The sequence below is a fragment of the Carex rostrata genome, chromosome 11, assembly GCF_964058835.1.
Source record: "Carex rostrata chromosome 11, lpCarRost1.2, whole genome shotgun sequence".
Lineage (NCBI taxonomy): Eukaryota > Viridiplantae > Streptophyta > Magnoliopsida > Poales > Cyperaceae > Carex > Carex rostrata.
This window is the reverse complement of record NC_135928.1, coordinates 872,190-890,622: the sequence shown is the minus strand read 5'-3', so window position 1 is coordinate 890,622 and position 18,433 is coordinate 872,190. Positions and strand designations below refer to the sequence as shown.

At 35.5% G+C, this 18,433-nt stretch overlaps 1 protein-coding gene across 3 annotated transcripts; it reads left to right on the top strand.

Moving 5' to 3' along the window:
• The first annotated feature begins 691 nt into the window (after positions 1-691).
• LOC144562424 (MADS-box transcription factor 51-like) lies at positions 692-17,572 on the top strand. Of its 3 annotated transcripts, none has more exons than XM_078311643.1 (6): positions 692-1,046; positions 14,698-14,791; positions 15,254-15,315; positions 15,410-15,457; positions 15,659-15,707; positions 17,293-17,572. In XM_078311643.1, the coding sequence occupies exons 1-6, from the start codon at positions 823-825 to the stop codon at positions 17,332-17,334; spliced, it is 519 nt and encodes a 172-aa protein (XP_078167769.1). In that variant the 5' UTR covers positions 692-822; the 3' UTR covers positions 17,335-17,572. The 3 variants fall into 3 exon arrangements, with proteins under 3 accessions (XP_078167769.1, XP_078167770.1, XP_078167768.1); XM_078311644.1 differs by having other exon boundaries at positions 693-1,046; positions 15,920-17,359; XM_078311642.1 differs by lacking the exon at positions 15,659-15,707 and having other exon boundaries at positions 697-1,046; positions 15,410-15,506.
• The last annotated feature ends 861 nt before the right edge of the window (positions 17,573-18,433 follow it).

The window sequence follows — 18,433 nt, the reverse complement described above, 5'->3', positions numbered from 1 at the left end:
AGATTATGTTGAGGAGTTCTGATTAATTCTTTGGGTTTTGAAAACGATAGTATGATTTTATAGAACGGACTGACTTGTGCTTTGTAAAGTACTGCAGTCTCACTCGTATATATTGGGTAATAGTTTACTATTTTTATATATTTATCAATTGTGCATTTTAGAAGTGGTAAGATCAATTAATATGAAAGTTCAAACCAGTAAAATGTACATTTTATAATAAGCGTGTGTTATATATATAATAACGACCTTTGTATTATGCAATCGATACGTATTTTTTTTTGAGGTTCTGACGACAAGTCTTAAAGTTCAAAATATCTTTAAAGAACATAAAAAAAAAAATTATGCCAAGTTCAGTTTTGTCACTTTTGTCTGAATTATTTATTATAGACGATTCACACACCTAATGTCATTTACCGATTATAAGTAGTCCAAATTACCTCAGGCTATAATTAAGTATTATAGAATATAATATTTCATAGAGGCATGAAATGGTGAAAGAAAGGTCTTTTTTATGAATTGAAATAGACCAAATTTCTATGCTCTTTTATTTTATGAAAGAAAGGTCTTATTCAATTTAAATGCAACAAGTGTTGCAACTTGTGCAAATTTTAATATACGGGACTCCGCCTCCCGGTTAATTTATAGTTTCATAAACAGTTCGGAATAAGCGGTAACACTGGATCTCTCCGTTTTTGACCAATTAGGAGAGGTTCTTTCACCTTCTCTGTCGTGTACCTCCGCCACTTCCCAAAACTCTGAAGCGATACCTCTCTCAATCTGTCCCGTCTCGATTCCAAAAGGAAAGTATAGAGCGGTAAATTAATGGAGCCATCATCCATCAGAGGAGAAGCAAAGACCAAGAAGAAGAGGGGAAAAGTTAAATTAGCGAGAATAGAAGACAAGACGAGTAGGCAAGTGAGGTTTTCAAAGAGGAAAGGAGGTCTCTTCAAAAAGGCATTTGAACTCTCTGTTCTCTGTGATGCTGAGGTAGCACTTCTCGTCTTCTCTCCTGCTGGCCGCCTCTTTGAGTTCTCCTCTTGCTCCTGGTATGACATGTACTTTTCATCTTAGATCTGCTGTCCTCTTTTTAGTAAAGTTCAAATGGATTAGGAGTTACTACTTAGTGCATTTTCATTTTTTAGAAAAACGGAGAGCAATTTTGGAGCGGAGAGTAGCGTAGCTTAAGCTTCTGTCTCGCAATAGATCAGAGGGAAACCATCTATTATGGAAAAAAATTATTTTTTTTTCAACCAAAATTAAATAAAAAGAAAAAAAATTAAAAAAAATCTCAGGAGTGCTTTCTCTAAATTATTTGAGCTCTTAGCTAGGTAGCTCACCCCGTCTTCCATGTACAGAGACAGTAACAGACGTAGGATTGTAAACAAGTCATTCGATGACAAAAGGTGCCTAAATTATTTAATGCATGCACAGTAGTAAATTCCTAAAGTTAATTTCTCCCAACAAAAGTCATCCTTTTGGCAAGTGGTTATTAATTCGTGTCAGTGGTTCTCAAGTTTTTTTATTTTTATGAGAAACCCGTAGGCCTAGTGGTTCTCATATTCTCTTCCAGCGTGTGAAGATCTGGCACCACTGGGAAAGTAGCATGTGTCTCCTCCATATTCTTTGAAATTAAATTGCACCTCATATAGTATATAAAATACTGGTACTGCAGCCCCTTGGTAGGGTACATGTGGGCAACAGTTTATAGGAAGAAAATTTTATTATTAAAGTATATAACCCATTAGTTGTAACATAAAGGAAACAGAATATGAAGGTGCAAAATTGAAAAAGATCCACATGAAATCATCCGTGGGTTGATAGAATTATTTTGTGATTAATTTATACTCAGATAGCAAGTTTCTGTTCTAAAGTGGAAGTATGCATGTATATAACAAAGAAAGCTATAATTTTGCTTAGACATCTTTTAGTTATATTAGTCACTATGTATCATAACAATTGGTATCTTTGCATTCCTGTGATTAGTACACAAGCAGTTGTAATCTTCATTGAACTATCAAGTGTCAAATACCAAACTAGGTTCTTATTTGAACCAGAAACGTGCACAGCTCTCTAAGTTAATTAGATGGTGCACATGTAAACGAGGTGTTCCACCAACTGAGCTACAGCCCTTGTATGGAAAATCTTAACACAGAAAGATTTATTGTCTAGCCTAATACATATAATAGATTTACTGTTAATAGAGGTCTTGTTATTTAAGTTCTTTCTTATCTGTTTTTCTTTCAGTGGAGTTGCACTATCATTATGCATCGTTCCTGGGTTTGCCAGTTGATGGCTTTGCTTTAGATGTGTTGCATCAGTGCTAGATTGAAGTCGCACTAAAACTAAAATCAAGAGAAAATTATTTATATTATTATTCATCAAACAACCAATATTAATGACACTACATGTGGTGCAGGGGCTTATTATATAGCTGATGCCAGATACATAGTGTTGAGTATTCTGGTGGATCGAAGAGAGTATGCAGTGTCAGTTCATAATTATGACCTTCTATAGAGTGCATGTTCAATAAAAGAATCTCAAGACGTATAATTACATTAAATATCGAATTTAGAACTTGTACACTTACAAACAAACTTTTAGTAGAACCTTTTTACATGACACAATTGTAACTAGATTAGCAAGCATGTTATTGTTTTAAAAAACACCATATGTATATGTAGTAATTCATAGTTTAATGGTGCGTGTTCAATTCAAAACAATTGAACAAGCAAAAATGAACTTCAATGCCTTGTTAAAGTTTGTCACTCAATTACCTCTTAAAGAAGATGACAAATAGATTTCCTCTTCGACATCTTCTGAGGACGGTGACATCTGTTGTTCATTCTTCTTCTTTTTTATCTCATCTTTTGAGAGAAATGATGAAACCAACATAATAACAACGGCCTTATCGACAAGCATTATGTATATAATTCAATCACATCCTCTTCTATTATGCTCCCTAGCATTCTCTTAGTTTTCTCTCATTAATAGCTCAAAGCTCCAACCAAATCTTATCTGTCATGTCATCTGGTACGTCAAAGAATGACATCACATTCTTACAATTATTTAAAAGTACTCATACCTTGGTGAAGTTCTTGTAGTGCCACTTGCGGAGATTTATTGGGAGTTATTATGTTTTAAAAGAAAATATCCCTATATAGTAAAAGAGGTATGTGGTCTGATATAGACATTGAGTTAGATATCACCACTGCAAGAAATAGGGCCTTTTGCATCAGTCAAACAATGTTATTTGCATCAGTTATCCCTATATAAGTACCAACCTTCAAGTGTATAATCAGAAAATGTGTGAAAATGTATACTCCAATCTGATGTCATGAACACCGCATTAAGTGTTGAAAAAACAAATTATGGTGTTTGTTTGAACTTCTGATTTTATGTGAATAAAATAAGTATCACCAAATCACTTATTAAATTATTAGATAACTCTTTTACTTTCATACCTCTTAAACCCTCATAACTGTCAATAAGCCACTGCATCACATTAAAATCACCCACCAATTCATGGTCATTGCAAACATTCACAATTTGCAACTTACATATTGAAGTGACCAAAAAACAACCACAACTAGTATCGTTGAGCAACATCAAACATGTATATCTCGTCGCTTATGAGGTTAAGAGTGAGGAAACGTTTTTTTCCTAGCCCCACATGTAAAGCCTCCAAAAAGACTTTCTATCCTAAAGAACAACATCACCTTCATTGGGAGGAACTTGTTCAATTGTTGTAGGAGATCTAAAAAGGAGTAGATATTTGAGTTAATGAAAGTCCTTATTTCAACACAAAAACATTTCTACAAAAAAAATGAATGAGCACCAAATAGTTAAAATTCGATGTATTTACAATTGTTTCTTGTAAAACAAAATACATTAACATATCTCCAACTCTTAATCATTTCATTAACAACACTCGTCTTCAATATATCTCCAAAGCCTCACACATTCCAACATAGAAGTCTAAATCTTCTAAAACTCGTGAAATTTATTTATTCGCTTATAATATCGCCTTGCTCAACAAACAACACCCTAGCTCAATTTCTACCTCATAAAATCACCCTCTTCATGAAACTCCAAGTCAATGTCTGATTCGTTGTATGGAACTTTAAACCTGATGGCCCCATTTGAACCATCCATACAGCCTGACTTACTCTGATCCAATTTCTTGCATATGTGAAGCTTGACTAATGCCACTAGGGGTGAGTAAATTGCTCATAACTCGTGACTCACTCATAACTCGCTCATTAAAAGCTCATTAACAACTCGCTCAAACTCGTTCATTTACTTAATGAGTCGAGCATGAGCATACCTCAACTCGCTTATTAAGAATTTGCCACATCCAATCCCTGCCACATCCAATTCCAAATAAATCAATAAACTAAATTTCTGCCTCATTAATTAAATCATCGTTGTCTCATTAAATCCCTGTATCATACGCCAAAGTCGACAGACCAAATCAAATCAGCAAAACCTAAAGCGCTCAATCTTACCAAAACCCTCTCGGCTTTTGGATTTCTATTTTATTTTTGTGAAAAACTTTGTAATATGTTGATGTTATTCTAGTTTCTGAGAAAAACTTTATGAGGACTGAGAACCTACTTTTTGTGAGGAACTTTATAATATGTTGATGCTATTATGGGTTTTTATTGTCAAAAAAAGGTTAAATGAATTATGACAATTTGTTAAATTCTGTAACTCGTGACTCGCTCATTAAAAACTCGCTCATTATCAACTCGCTTAAATTTGCTCATTAACAACTCGCTCATTTACTTAATAAGCTGAGCATGAGCATACTCCAACTCGCTCATGCTCACTCATTAATCACCCCTAAATGCCACCATCTATATCCTACACAAGAATCATATTTCACGACCTTAAAGAGCATTTCTTTCTCGCTCTGTCTCTCTTTTGAAAAGCTTGTCAGGAGCTGCTAAGGATTGCATTTAATGTAAAATGTTGACAACATCTTGTATGTCACACTACATCAATCACCTCACGTCACTATTTTATCACTATACTTCAAACCCTAATACAACTTGCTTGCCTATACAGCCCTAGGTACCCATATACATTTGGTGTTCCATAAACTCTCGTACTTCAAACCCTAATAGAACCCCCCATGTATACGTAAAGCAATAACGCTGTGGCACTAGGTACCCATGTACTTATCCTCCTAGAAAAATGTTTGACATCATGCATATTTCAACCACATATCATCTTTCGCAAGAACTTCATGGGGATTTAGCTAATCACTAAATACCTTTGAGTTACGCTCCTTCTACAAGGCCCAGCAAGTAGCAACGAACCTAACTGCCCATATATTTTCTTAGACATGGCTTATTGTTGTTGTTGAGTGTGTACCCTACGCCATGAGGAAATCCAAATTTTGTTGCACTAATTGATCTAGGACCATGACAATCTGACCGACAAGGTGAAAAACTGTTACTCAGACTTCCACTGTGTAGGGGCATAGAAAAGGCAAGTAGGGAGCTAATTCAACCTAGATAGTTGTCACAATGACACATTTTAGATCTCAATTCACCTTACGCCTCTTCATAACATCACACCGTTAGTGGGACCGGGTAGTGCCATGTTATATGGAAAGGCCATCTAATCTTGCCTCCCCCAATCAATGTAGCATAAGCCGACTTAGAGGAACTCATTGAATTGTGTTCTCATCTCTAACGTAGCAGGTCCTTACAATTTGAAAATGTTAGTGATACTTGATTGACAAATTGTGGCGCCAATGTTGAAATGAGCGATGTCGCAATCCTCAAAGAACAACTAAGCAGTGATGGTCTTTGGTGATGGTCTTTGATGTTTCGTGTTGAATTCCATTAAAAGAATCTCATTCCATGAGTCAAACCAAAAGGAGATCAGTACCTTATCTCATATTGTCCAATTTATGGACAAGTGAAATGTGTTTGTTATTACATAGCTACTTCTAGAAAAAGGAACTCCCTTATTGCCCACAACCTCGAACCATGTGCATATGGATTGATCCATCGTATCCCTATAACCATCTATGACCAAAGCAAATTTGGTTCATCATATAGTCTCCACCACCAATGCAATAGGTGTGTTATATTTTTTTATCTTGAGGTATCCAATACGTAGGCCGCCCTATTTGATCAGCAAGACATGTCGTATCCCAATTAATTAAAATAATGTCATTTAAAGACCCATTCGGATTGCCCCATAAGAATTCACTCCGAATTTTGTCAATTCTACGTATCACCCATTTAGGTAATGGGAAACCTGTCATGATGTAAACCAGAATTGACGATAAGACCAATTTAACCAATTGGACTCACCCCCCTCGAGATCAATTTGCCATTCCAACCATCAAGCCTTTTTTTCCATCTTTGCAATGATCGGCATGAATTGTGGTATGTCAGGGTTGGTAAATGTCAATGGCATTCTCAGGTATTGGGTTAGGAAATTTGTTTGTTTGCTGGAAAGAATGTGTCACAAAGGCAATTGAATATCGATGGGAACAAAACTCTCAGGTATTAGATTGGAAAATTTGTTTGTTTCCAGCTCTCTCTCTCTCTCTCTCCAATGAAGTAGACTTTAGTCTTGGAGACTTCATAGGACTAGAAAAGAAACTTTATCGTCTTGTGGCACTTATTGTTGAGCATTGGACCCAAATGCTTGAGTTGCTCTAATATGGCCCTTTTCTCCTTGTACCCACTAGCTCCATTTGTTTCCTCTCTATGGGCACGTTTGGTAGAAAGTTAAGGAGATCTGCATTGCTTTTTTTTTTTTTTTAAGTTCAGTCAGCCTCAATTATTTTTGTTTGGCGTAGCTTAAAGTGCCCCAAGTTAAGCAAGAGAGAAAATATAAAAAAATAATATTTTACTACATGCAGAATAAGCTAACCATCTAAATAGGTACGTAGCTTAACTTGGGCCGGCCTATAGTTAGACCTATGTCATCTTAAATCAGCCTAACTATTTTGGATTTGGTAGACTAAGGAAAGACTAAACCTCTCATTCTTTAGTTGAGTCCTCAACCAAACATAGGTTATAGGCCATGGTAAAGGAATTGCTTTATGATGCAACTAGTCACTATATCTAAGCTCTCATTATAATTTAACGACACATCAATGAATTTAAAGCTACCAATGTCTATTTCTAGGTGGATGTTTATATCAATAATTGTGGAGCCCAAAGTGTTTCTCGTTGGTTCTTAAAATTGAGCCTCGAACTATGATAATATGAAGCATAGCTGGCTTAACAAATTAGTTCTAGCTTTGAACATAATTTTATTGCAAGTACACAACCATGTGTCGTACTATGGATTGTCAACCCAGAAAGATATCAATAATACTAGTTTACCAATTGTCATTAATCTAAACTAACCAATTTGGATAAAGAATGAAATGCTAAGTTGAATCCTAAACAGTGTATGTAGAATTATGAGAATAGAGATTGAATTATACAAGTGCAGGTGGAATTATGCAAATATAGCTTGAATCATGTATGCAAGTTGTCTAAAGTGTCACTTGAATCTCAGAATCCTTGTTGAATTTCGAAATGAGCATGTTTAGTAATAGGTTATAAAACAATACCTTAATTATTTTTCTAATACCTATTTTATAATGATTGAAGGATACTATCCTGAGATAAATGGCGTGTGCAAGTTAATTTGATTTCCTACATTCGTGGCTTACCATTTATCCAAGTGCGCAAGTTTATTTATGATTTTGGTGCATTAGCATATAAGTCTATCATTCAATTATCTAAAATTATTTATGGATATACAACCATTTCATAGAATGATTCTAACCCAATATGGATATCTCCTATTAGCCTTAATCTAATACTAGTGGGTGCTCTCTAAATTTAAAAATCCATCTAAGAATTTATTTAAGCATACAAAAATAAATGAATTTCACAAATCACAAATAAAATTCAAAGAACTATGCATAATCAAAAGTATTAGGTTGCATACACAAAACCTCGGAAGAAGATTTGTCTTCCATAAACAAACCATGTTTTTCAATTCAAACAAACAAGAAGAAATATAGAAAAAGAAGATAAACAAGTAAAACCACTTTTCCCTAATCTTATTGTTGACTCTTGCACATCTAATCTTTCTTGCACAAGCCATGGACCTTGTCTTCTTCGTTGTCCATTTGATCTTGGGAGGATGGAAATTCGAATGGAAAGGTAATAATCACCTCGAATTGGAGAACATGGAATCAATGTGATGGCGAGCTGGGGTTCCATGGATACCCGAATGAGAGAGGTGTGAGATGGGGGGTCAGTGTTGAATAGGGTGACAAAGCAAGACGACAAATGAAAAATGGGGGCAGCATTTCCTACGGGAGCCGAATAGGAAGGAAGAGAGCTCACTTCTAAGACTGTCCTAATTTAGGGAGCAGGGGAGAGAGACTACTAGCATGACATGTAATCTTTCCATGACTTATTTTTTTTCCCTTTTAAGTTTGCATTGGCATGAGGTGGCATACTAAGTGAGATGACTTAATGCACCAGGAATCATCAATCCACACATTTGTTGCATTTATTTGCTTCAAATTTACTATATACACGCAAATTTGCATAGTATCTGATTTATCAATCCAACATAAAAAAGATAAATAGAAATACACAAAATATTAAAATTGTAGCTAGTAGACTTAACCATATATCAAATAATAGATCAAATTAAAGCTTATCATGTTATGGCTAAATAAACTATTGAACATATATAAACTAGTGTTCAGTAGGGTGTCCACCCACTGGACATCTTCATTTTTCATATATAGTTAAATGTTTATAATATCTAACTAAATGTTAGAAATAAATAGTTAATTGTTAATGGAATGAATATTTATATCGATCAGACAATGTTCAAATTTTGTTTTTCCAAATGAATGCAAGAACAAAAGAGCATTCATTTGGAAAAACAAATTTGTTCTTGAAAAATTGAGCATTCCTCTTCACTTCCAACATAGCATTATCATTATATACAACAAAGGAGAGGAGAAAGGCCAGAACAAAGGATCAAATTAGCAAGGTTATAAAGCCAGCTTCTCTCTCTCTTTGCTTTTTCATGGCTCAACTATTTTTAAACATATTTAATTTGTCAAAATCTCAAGACTTAGCATTTTAATTAAACAAATATAGTTATTTTCATTTTTTTTACATTCATTTCAGTTATTCATTATGCAATCGACATTCTTTGAGTTCATGTTAAGAAAATTAGCCTTTGTAGAACTTCGTTTTCTGTTGTTCTCCCCTTCTCCTTCATAGAAATCAAAACTTGAAGAGAATGTTGGGACCTGGATAATAAAACAAAAATACATTGAGAGACTATAGATGAGATGTCGTTGCAGGAAGATCTAATTTTAAAATGAAACTTTGATGGAATATTAGGGGGTGAAGGAGAGACTAATGGTGTTTTTAAGATCCAAATAAAATGGGAAGCAGAGACCTAATTAATTCTAGAGGGACAACTTCCAAGGAAAAGGGGGAAGCAAATGCATTACTAAGACCCTAATAGTACAAATCCCGTGTATGTCATTTTGACTCCAAGATCTTAATTATGTTTGTCATGCTTTATCGTAGCTGTGTCCTTAATGCTTTTGCATATCTTTTTTGTATTATTCTTGTACATCATACAATTTCTAATTACTTAGTTTTATTAAATAGATAGCAACATTTATCAATAGGCACATTCTATGGGAGGAAAGATATCTCTAGCCACACTTTCCTTCTTTCCAAGTTCAATATTGATTGGATTATGTGTGACACTACCATGTGCACTTGTTTTTATCAACCCCTCAAGTGGGCACGTAGATGTCCTCCATACCCAACTTGACCAAAGATTGGTCAGGGTCCAGTCCCAGTTTTCATTCTAGTGGGCACGTAGATGTCCTCCATACCCAACTGGATTATGTGTGACATTCGTTGGAGATTGGTCCGAGTCCAGTCCTAGTTTCTGATATTGAATTACCGGTCTCTCTACCGGTTTACATTCTAGCATTTCAACTTCTGTGAGAAGATCTAAAACATATTTCCACTGTGATGGAAAACTTTCCTCTTTGCCTCTCGCTACTTCGATTCTGAGGAAGTATTTCAAGCCCCCCTAATTTTTTCGAACTCCTTGCAAAACTTCTTCCCAAGTGACTCAATTTCCTCTTTGTCGTCTCCTTTAATAATCATATCATCGACATTAATAATTAACACAGTGATCTTACTTGCCTTTTTAACAAACAATGTGTGATCAGAGTCACTTTGAATGTAGTTGTAACTTTTCATTGCATTGCAGAATCGTTCAAACCAGGCTCTAGGTGACTGCTTCAGACCGTATAAGGATCTCTCGAGCTTACACAATTTAATAGCTGAACTTGAATACTTATATCCAAGTGGGAGTTCCATGTAAATTTCTTATTCTAGATTTCCATGGAGGAATGTATTCTTTACATCAAACTGATGTAGAGACCAGTCTAAATTTGCTGCAAGAGATAAGAGTACTTGAATCGTATTTAGTTTTGCGACAGGTGAAAAGATTTCTTGGTAATTGATCCCATATGTTTTGGGTATACCTTTTTGCAACCAATCCAGCCTTATATCTGCCAATCTTTCCTTCAGCGTCATATTTTATAGTAAACAACTATTTGCACCTAATTGGTTTCACCCTTTGGTAGATCTAAAGTTGCCAAGTGCAATTTTTCTCGAGTGCCTTCATCTCAATTTCCATTGCCTCTACCCATTTAGGATCTCTCAGAGCATCATCGACTCTCTCAGGTATATTATGGATGTAATTTCAGTTGCAAACTCCTTTAAAGTATTATTTTGGGGTAGGAGTAGTACTAGGATGGGTGACCTCCTGGGAAGTCCCTGTGTTGTTGATTCTGGTTGGGTTTCACTTCTAGCCTACCCCAACTTGTTTGGGAGTAAAGGCTTTGAAGAAGAAGAAGAAGATACTTAGCAATTGGATACTCACTTTCCCTACTAGTTCTATATTCTGGTTTATACCTATACCGTTTTGGTGGTATACCCTGGTTTATTCTTGGAGGTAATCTAGGCTGAAGAACAAGATCAAGAGTAGGAGAACTTACCATAGGAGTATTCTCACGATATTCTGGGGCTTGTGGTATTGGGTTGGATTGTATCATTTCTCTTTGCTCGCCTTCATCCCAAAGCTGAACTGACGGCTTTGTATCATGGTAGTCTGACCAAGTGGGGTTCAACTCAGTTGTTTTTCTTCTCCTAGCATAAACTTTAAGGTTCGAATTGACCTGTTCAGACTGTTCTCTAATCGCCTCATTTCCTATGGGGTGCAATATTCTGTCGCCTCTCCTTGCTCACATAAAGGAGCACTATTTGAGGGCGTACCAGAGGTGAACAACCCATTAAGTAGATCTGAAGGAGGAGGCATGTGCTCTTCTGATGGAGATGTAGACTGGTGTAACACCCCTTTGACCAGATTCTGATATGACAACTCAGATAATAGTGTCTCAGATAACGGTGATTCTTCTATCTCTGTCTCGCCCTGAATCGCAGTTTGTGACTTGCCGAAAAAACTTGTTTTAAAAAAATGTAACATCTATCGTGACAAAAAAGTTGTGTAATTGGGTTATAATACTTGTATCCCTTTTTCTGGGCCCCAAGTTATTAAATGGGACGGAATTTGTAAGTAGAGCCATGTCATTCAAATACAATCATCAGTGAATAAAATAAACCATTTACTACCTGATTTATAGATAATCAGAGAACCCCAAACATCGATATGGACCAAATTAAAAGGAGCAAGATTCTTATTCAAACATATAGGATAGGTTACAAGATGGCTCTTTTCCCCAACACAAGTCTCACACTCCAACTTCTTATTCTCTAATCCCAGAAAAAAAAAGAGAAGGAGATAGTTGTTTCATATACTCCAATGATGGTGCCCCAATCGTTTATGCCACAACCAAACCATTTCTTCTAATTTTGTAGATACACCATTTGCCAAACAAGCATTTCCAATCTTCAATTATTCTAAATGATACAATCCTTCCTGCTTAGTACCACGGCCAATGATCTCCTTCGTGAGAATATACCGGAATACACAAAAATCAGGAAACATGAGTACGGCACAATTGAGATCTTTGGTAATTTGGCCAACAAAGATAAGCCTTGTAGACAAAGAAGTCACCAACAAAGTATTTTTCAAAGTTAACCACTTGTCACCATTAGCATTCAAAATTCTAATTTTTCTTAGTTTCATATGATTTATTAAATCTTCCTCAGAAAATGTCATATGATCGGTAGCCCCCGAGTCAATGATCCAATCAATTTTTTGAGAAAAAATAGAGGTTATACATTCATCTACTCCTTTGTCCTTACCTTGAGTTTTACTGTCAGAGGTGTAACCTGAAGCTGCAAAGGCATGACTAGAGGAAACACCTGTTGTGTTGATGCGGAGTGGAAGTGTGGATTATGCGTCCAGGTGCAATCTATTGCTGCTGCACGATGTGGGGCTGGAACACACCTATTGGTGTTGTTGCCTGCTATTGCGCATTTTCTCCAACTGCCAACACACCAATTCCTTTTCCTCAGTCCGTCTATTTTCCAACACGAGGTTTTCTTAGACCCTTCCACCAAGATGGGTATCTAATTACCCGATAGCAACCTTCTTTAGAGTGTTTTGCACCAAGGCAATGAGGACAATTCTCCTTTTTCTTTTCTTTTTTCTTGGTTATTTTCCATCCGAACCAGTCCCCGTTCATTAGGTTTATAGCTTCTTGACATCATTGCCAGCGACTCTTGCATCGCTCTTGCTCCACCTTTAATCATCACACCTTGAGGACTATCCTTGTGTCTCGCATAGCCATAGGCTTGCTTTATTGACGGGAATAGTTTTATTTGAAGAACTTGGGCTCGAATCATGTCAAACCGATCCTCAAGACCATCAAGAAAAATATACACTCGGTTTTTTCAGGATAAAGAGATTAAATTTCTCAATATCACCTGGAGTATCCATAGGATTTGGACACCTGAAATCAATCTCTTGCTACAGCGCTTGGAGTTCGTCATAGAATTCTTCAACAATTTTCTCTTATTGCTTGAGCCTTGTGACTTTCCTGTTGAGGGCAAATATTTGAGTTTTATCACTCCTATCGTAATAGGTTGTTGCTAACGCCTTCCAAGCATCTCTTGTTGTGGGGTGGCGGATATGCTTGCTACGTAGTCGTGATTCTAAGGAGTTGATAAGCCACCCCATGACAATTACATCATTTACCTCCCACTTGCGAAACTCGAGGTCTGTTGCAAGAGGCGGTGTAGGGTCGCTCGTTAAGTGTCCCATTCGTTCTCGACCTTTGACATGCACCTCCACAGCTTGACACCAATAAGTGTAATTAGTACCATCCATTTTTACGTCGATTGGATTTGGATGGATAGCTCCCTCAGTCATGGCAAAATGCTGGGTTGTTCTCTATACCAGTTGAGGGTTTGTGATGGCAGTGCTTTGCATCGTTGCCATCTGGGTTTGTTGAAGGGTCACCAGTTTGGTGAGGTGTTCTAACACGGCGGCCATATTTACAAGCTCACCAGGTTGAGGCTTCTCTGGAGGTGTGTTTGCCATTTTTTTTTTCTTTAATCAAGGATGGATAGCTCCTTAGAGCGATATCGCACAAGAAATTGAAGTAAAAAAAAGAAGGACAGTAATTTCTTTAGCTATACTACTAGGCAACCATGTTCTAATATCATGTTAATTTTAATGAAACAAAACTAAAGAATACAGCACTTCCATGAATTTCCCTTTCCTCCCAATTTTATTTAGAGGAGGGTTCTAATGCCTCCATGTTTTTGTGCCTCCATCTCTCTCCATTATTTTCAAAGTTCAAACACTCGATCCGAACCGCTCAACCTAACCTCCATACTAAAATATGTTTGGAGACCAAATTTTATATTTTTAGGAATTTTTTTAGTATTTTTTTAGATAGGTAAAAAAATACTGTTTTTAGATGGTTCAGATTTACTGATTTGTACCTATCTAAGAAAATAGTAAAAAAATTCCTAAAAATATAAAATTTGGTCTCCAAACATATTTTAGTATGGAGGTTAGATTGAGCGGTTCGGATCGATTGTTTGAACTTTGAAAATAATGGAGAGAGATGGAGGCATGATAGAGGCACAAAAACATGGAGGCATTTGAACCCTCCTCTTTTATTTAATGGAAAAATATATTCTTGTACATCATACAATTTTCAATTACTTATATAGTTTTGTTTTATAGAATAGATAGCAGCCTTCATCAATAGGCACAATATGTGGGAGGAAAGATATCTCCCGCCACACTTTCCTTCTAGACAAACTTTCCTTCTAGAGAAACAAAAACAAAATAAACTAAACTTACAAACAAAGGATCTGTATTAATTTCTTGCACAACAGCTTCTTTCCAAGTTCAATATTGACTGGATTATGTGTGACACTTCTGTGTGCACTTGTTTTTGTCAACAGAATGGATAAAGGAAAAATTTTGACTTTTGAAATTGAAACCAAGTCCAAATAAAACGTATGGAATTTCACATTGTGCATCCTTTCTGGCATTCAGATCAAAGCATTTTGCATTTGGTCATATATAGTTCCCTAGTTGGTGCAGAAATTCCATAATTTTTCTGGGAAACCTGATTGTAGTAAATTCAGATATTAAGCATATAGGAACTAATTTTCTTCAATGCAGCATAGGAAAGACATTCAAACGGTATCAACAATTTATGTGCAGCCAGAAAGATTCAACTGAAGGACAGCCCGAAGTGGATGACAGTAATATTAAGGTACAGTAGGCTAAATTCAAGTCTTTATTATAGCTTTGATATAGTCTCATTTTGTGTCTCATTTTATGGCTATTGTTTCTGTTACTCTTAGGTTTTTGTTTCCAAAATAATATTACGACTTCAATGAAAAACACATGGTTACTTTGAACGTTACAGGTAAGAAGGTGCAGTATGATATATAGACAAGTTACCAGTATTGCATTGCTGGTATCAGTAGTACTGTTTAAGCAATGCCTAGTTGATTACAGAAGATATACTTTTTCCTAATTTAATTACAGATATACTTCTCATGTTTGCACTGCCACTAATCTTAACCCACAGGTATTTACAAATGCAATGGTATGCCTCGATCATAGTTTGGAATTTGTTTTGTCCATTTTTTAGCTTGTCTGAAAGATCATATGTGCATTTGATTGCATCTTACAAGAAAACAAATTTGAATAAAGGATTATTTCTCTACAGCAATATAAGAACACCTGCTCCAGTTCAGATTTCAAATCTTCACTGCAAGAGATTGCTTTCTGGTATGCACTAACTACTGACAATTTGCAACATCAAGACATGATCTTAAGCAGAATCAGAATGAATCAAAAACAGAAAAAACAAAAAAAATTGTAGGGCTGATCATGAAGATCTGGAGCAGCTTGATGCCAGCACGCTTGATCAGTTGGAGAAATTATTACTAAATGCACTGAGCATGATAAAATCTAAAAAGGTTAAATCCTTTTTCTCATGTTTTCCCTATTGAAAGAATCAATTTTGCACCATTTTGCGACAAGCAGAAACCATGAACTTCAAAGGTCAACCAAAAAAAAAAAATGACCAAATCTTTCATTGCTATTAGCTACTGGTATTAAATCTAAAAAGGTTGGAGAAATTATTACTCAATGCACTGAGCATGATAAAATCTAAAAAGGTTGAATCCTTTTTCTCATGTTTTCCCTATTGAAAGAATCAATTTTGCACCGTTTTGCGACAAGCAGAAACCATGAACTTAAAGGTCAACCAAAAAAAAAGACCAAATCTTTCATTGCTATTAGCTACTGGTATTATGTAATAACCAATGTATTGAAAGCATTAAAATGTAAATTTTCTTGGCTTGAAATGAATATTTTGGCTTACCTAAAGACAAGAAATCAATAACTTAGTGGCAAGGGCAAAGTTGTCAACATTTACTGGACTATCACTTTCCCAGCACACCCCTGTAAAATCCCAAGTTAGTGCAGCTAGGTAATGCATATATCATCAATTGTTTAGATTCTTTAGTTGCAAGTAATTTTGTGTGTTGCTTTGCAAATAGAGCAAACTTTCTAGTGGTAATATGCCGAATACCCACATAAAAAGGAGGGATATTCTAAGTGAGATAATGGCTAAATTTTCATCTCTGCTTTCCTTCTCAATTTACTAAAATGTATTTTTAAAAAACAATTTGATCTGCTAATTTGCAACCTGCCACGTGTGTACCAATCACTGACCTATAGTACATGCTGTCACTGGTTCCTGTAGATGAATTTTCTCGTGTTTTGTTCAGTCATATGCAGGATATATTGTCATTAGTTTGTCATGAAACCTACTTTAATTAGAGAATTCACCGGTAAATGGTTATACCAGCCAGATAATACCCCAGAGAACGAGGCATGGACCAGCTGTCAAGAATAGAGTTGAATTCGTAGGCATTTAAGCCACTAACCTTAAAAAAAGAGTATATAGTTTAATTCACTTTTAATCTTATTTTGTTTCTATAATTTTATCATTGTTCATCCGAGTCCATTGGTTACTTCGAATTTAAATGAGTCTGCAAGTCCTACAAAATTGTGGGTACCTGTCAGATTCCTCCCATTTCTTATATTATTTTGTTCTAATCTATTTTACTTCCTCTATTCAAGTCTCTTGCTGGTTGTTTTCTTGATCTTTTTGGTTTTTGATCCAGAGAATTAGCGTCAAACTTTGAATTAATAAGGCCATCAAAATTATACCAAAAGAAAATTGATCCGTTTGTAATGTTAACACCACAACTGCTTGTATCTCGTTATCGCACCACAATTATAACTACAATTGACTGGTAGAAATGGAAAGAGTCAATTTATGTGATTTGTCTAAGAAAATGAATTGTGAGGTGGCTCCATTTGAAAATTGATCTCTTCATGGTAGTTTAAAAGATGCAAATGAAACCTTTAATCTTAGTTTTCTACCAATAAAGTGTGATCAATTCTGAACATGGTTAATGTTTAATTCTTCTTTAACAGAAAAAGCATCCTACAGCAAGTTGCTGTCTGGATTAGATAGTTAGATTAACCACCTCAGAGACGTTCATGCAACCCATATTCATGTAAGACCATACAAAGATGCATAGACAAAAGCAAGACCATGAATTTGAAGCATGAAGTAAACTATGCATGCATCCTAGTTTAAAGAGGTTCAAAATAAGATTTGCAATACATGGTGCATAATATTTACCTTACTTTTCTTAACCGACATACACTTCTTCTTTTGGGAAGCAGATCTTACAAAGGGAGAGAAGAACTAACAAATGTTGCATCTGATCAAGTGTACCAATTGGAAGAGGATGGAAGAGAAGAGAATGCCGGTTGAGAATAACGAACACGCGTCATGCAAACAAGGGACAGTACCCACAGTTTGTAAAGTTCTAGTATGGATTATTTATTTGTTATGGCTGTGCAATGAAAACATAAAAATTTGCTACCGGGTCCTGACAAGTGGGCCAAACGAATAGTATTTGTTGCTAATTATCTCCTCTGTTGGCATATTAAGATAAGAATCTCGCGATACCACCCCACCCCCCAACGGAAGAGGGGGCTGTCCGATGGCCATCGGACTACTTTTGTCTTCGATGGGTTCTCTCACCGTCAGATCTGCTTTAGGATTCGTGTGTACGGATTTTAAAGCAGATGCGAAATTGTGGGTGCGAATTTTAAAGCAGATCCGATGGTGAAGATAACCCATCAAACACAAAAAGTGGTCCGATGGGCGTCGGAGCCCCCCCCCCACCCAAACCTCCCCCAATTTCAATTATCAATTTATGGTTATTATTTTGATTTTAAATTAAGTTATAATTTGTTATAATTTTCTTACAACAAATCTAAATCGAACATCATACACATAATTATTTTATATTATTTTACTGAAAAATGACAAATTATTGATTAATACATTCTAAAAGCCATTAATATACATTCTAAATTTTAAAATTCTATTAAATGAGTAATTTTTGCATAACATTTCAGAGAATGATTCAAAACTTCAAATATCTTTACTCTATCATCATCTATAAAATGATTTAAATGTAAAATAAAATTATCTATATGATTCTATATTTCTCTTTTGTTTTAATTGCTTCAAAAGTGAAAAAAAAATGCACTGATGTGCTTTTCTGAATATTGATTTTTCAAGGTAGTAAATTTTACGTGTGCATGTATATATATAATATAATAAGAGTGAGTATATGGTAATATGCATATTACGGGTTGTTACCGTGCTACGGCTCTATATTTGAGTTTTCAAATTCTAACAGTCGATCTGAACCGTTCATCTTGTTCTCCATATTAATATGTGTTTGGAGACCAAATTTTACATTTTTTGAAATTTTTTTACTATTTTTTTAGATATTTAGAAAATCACTTG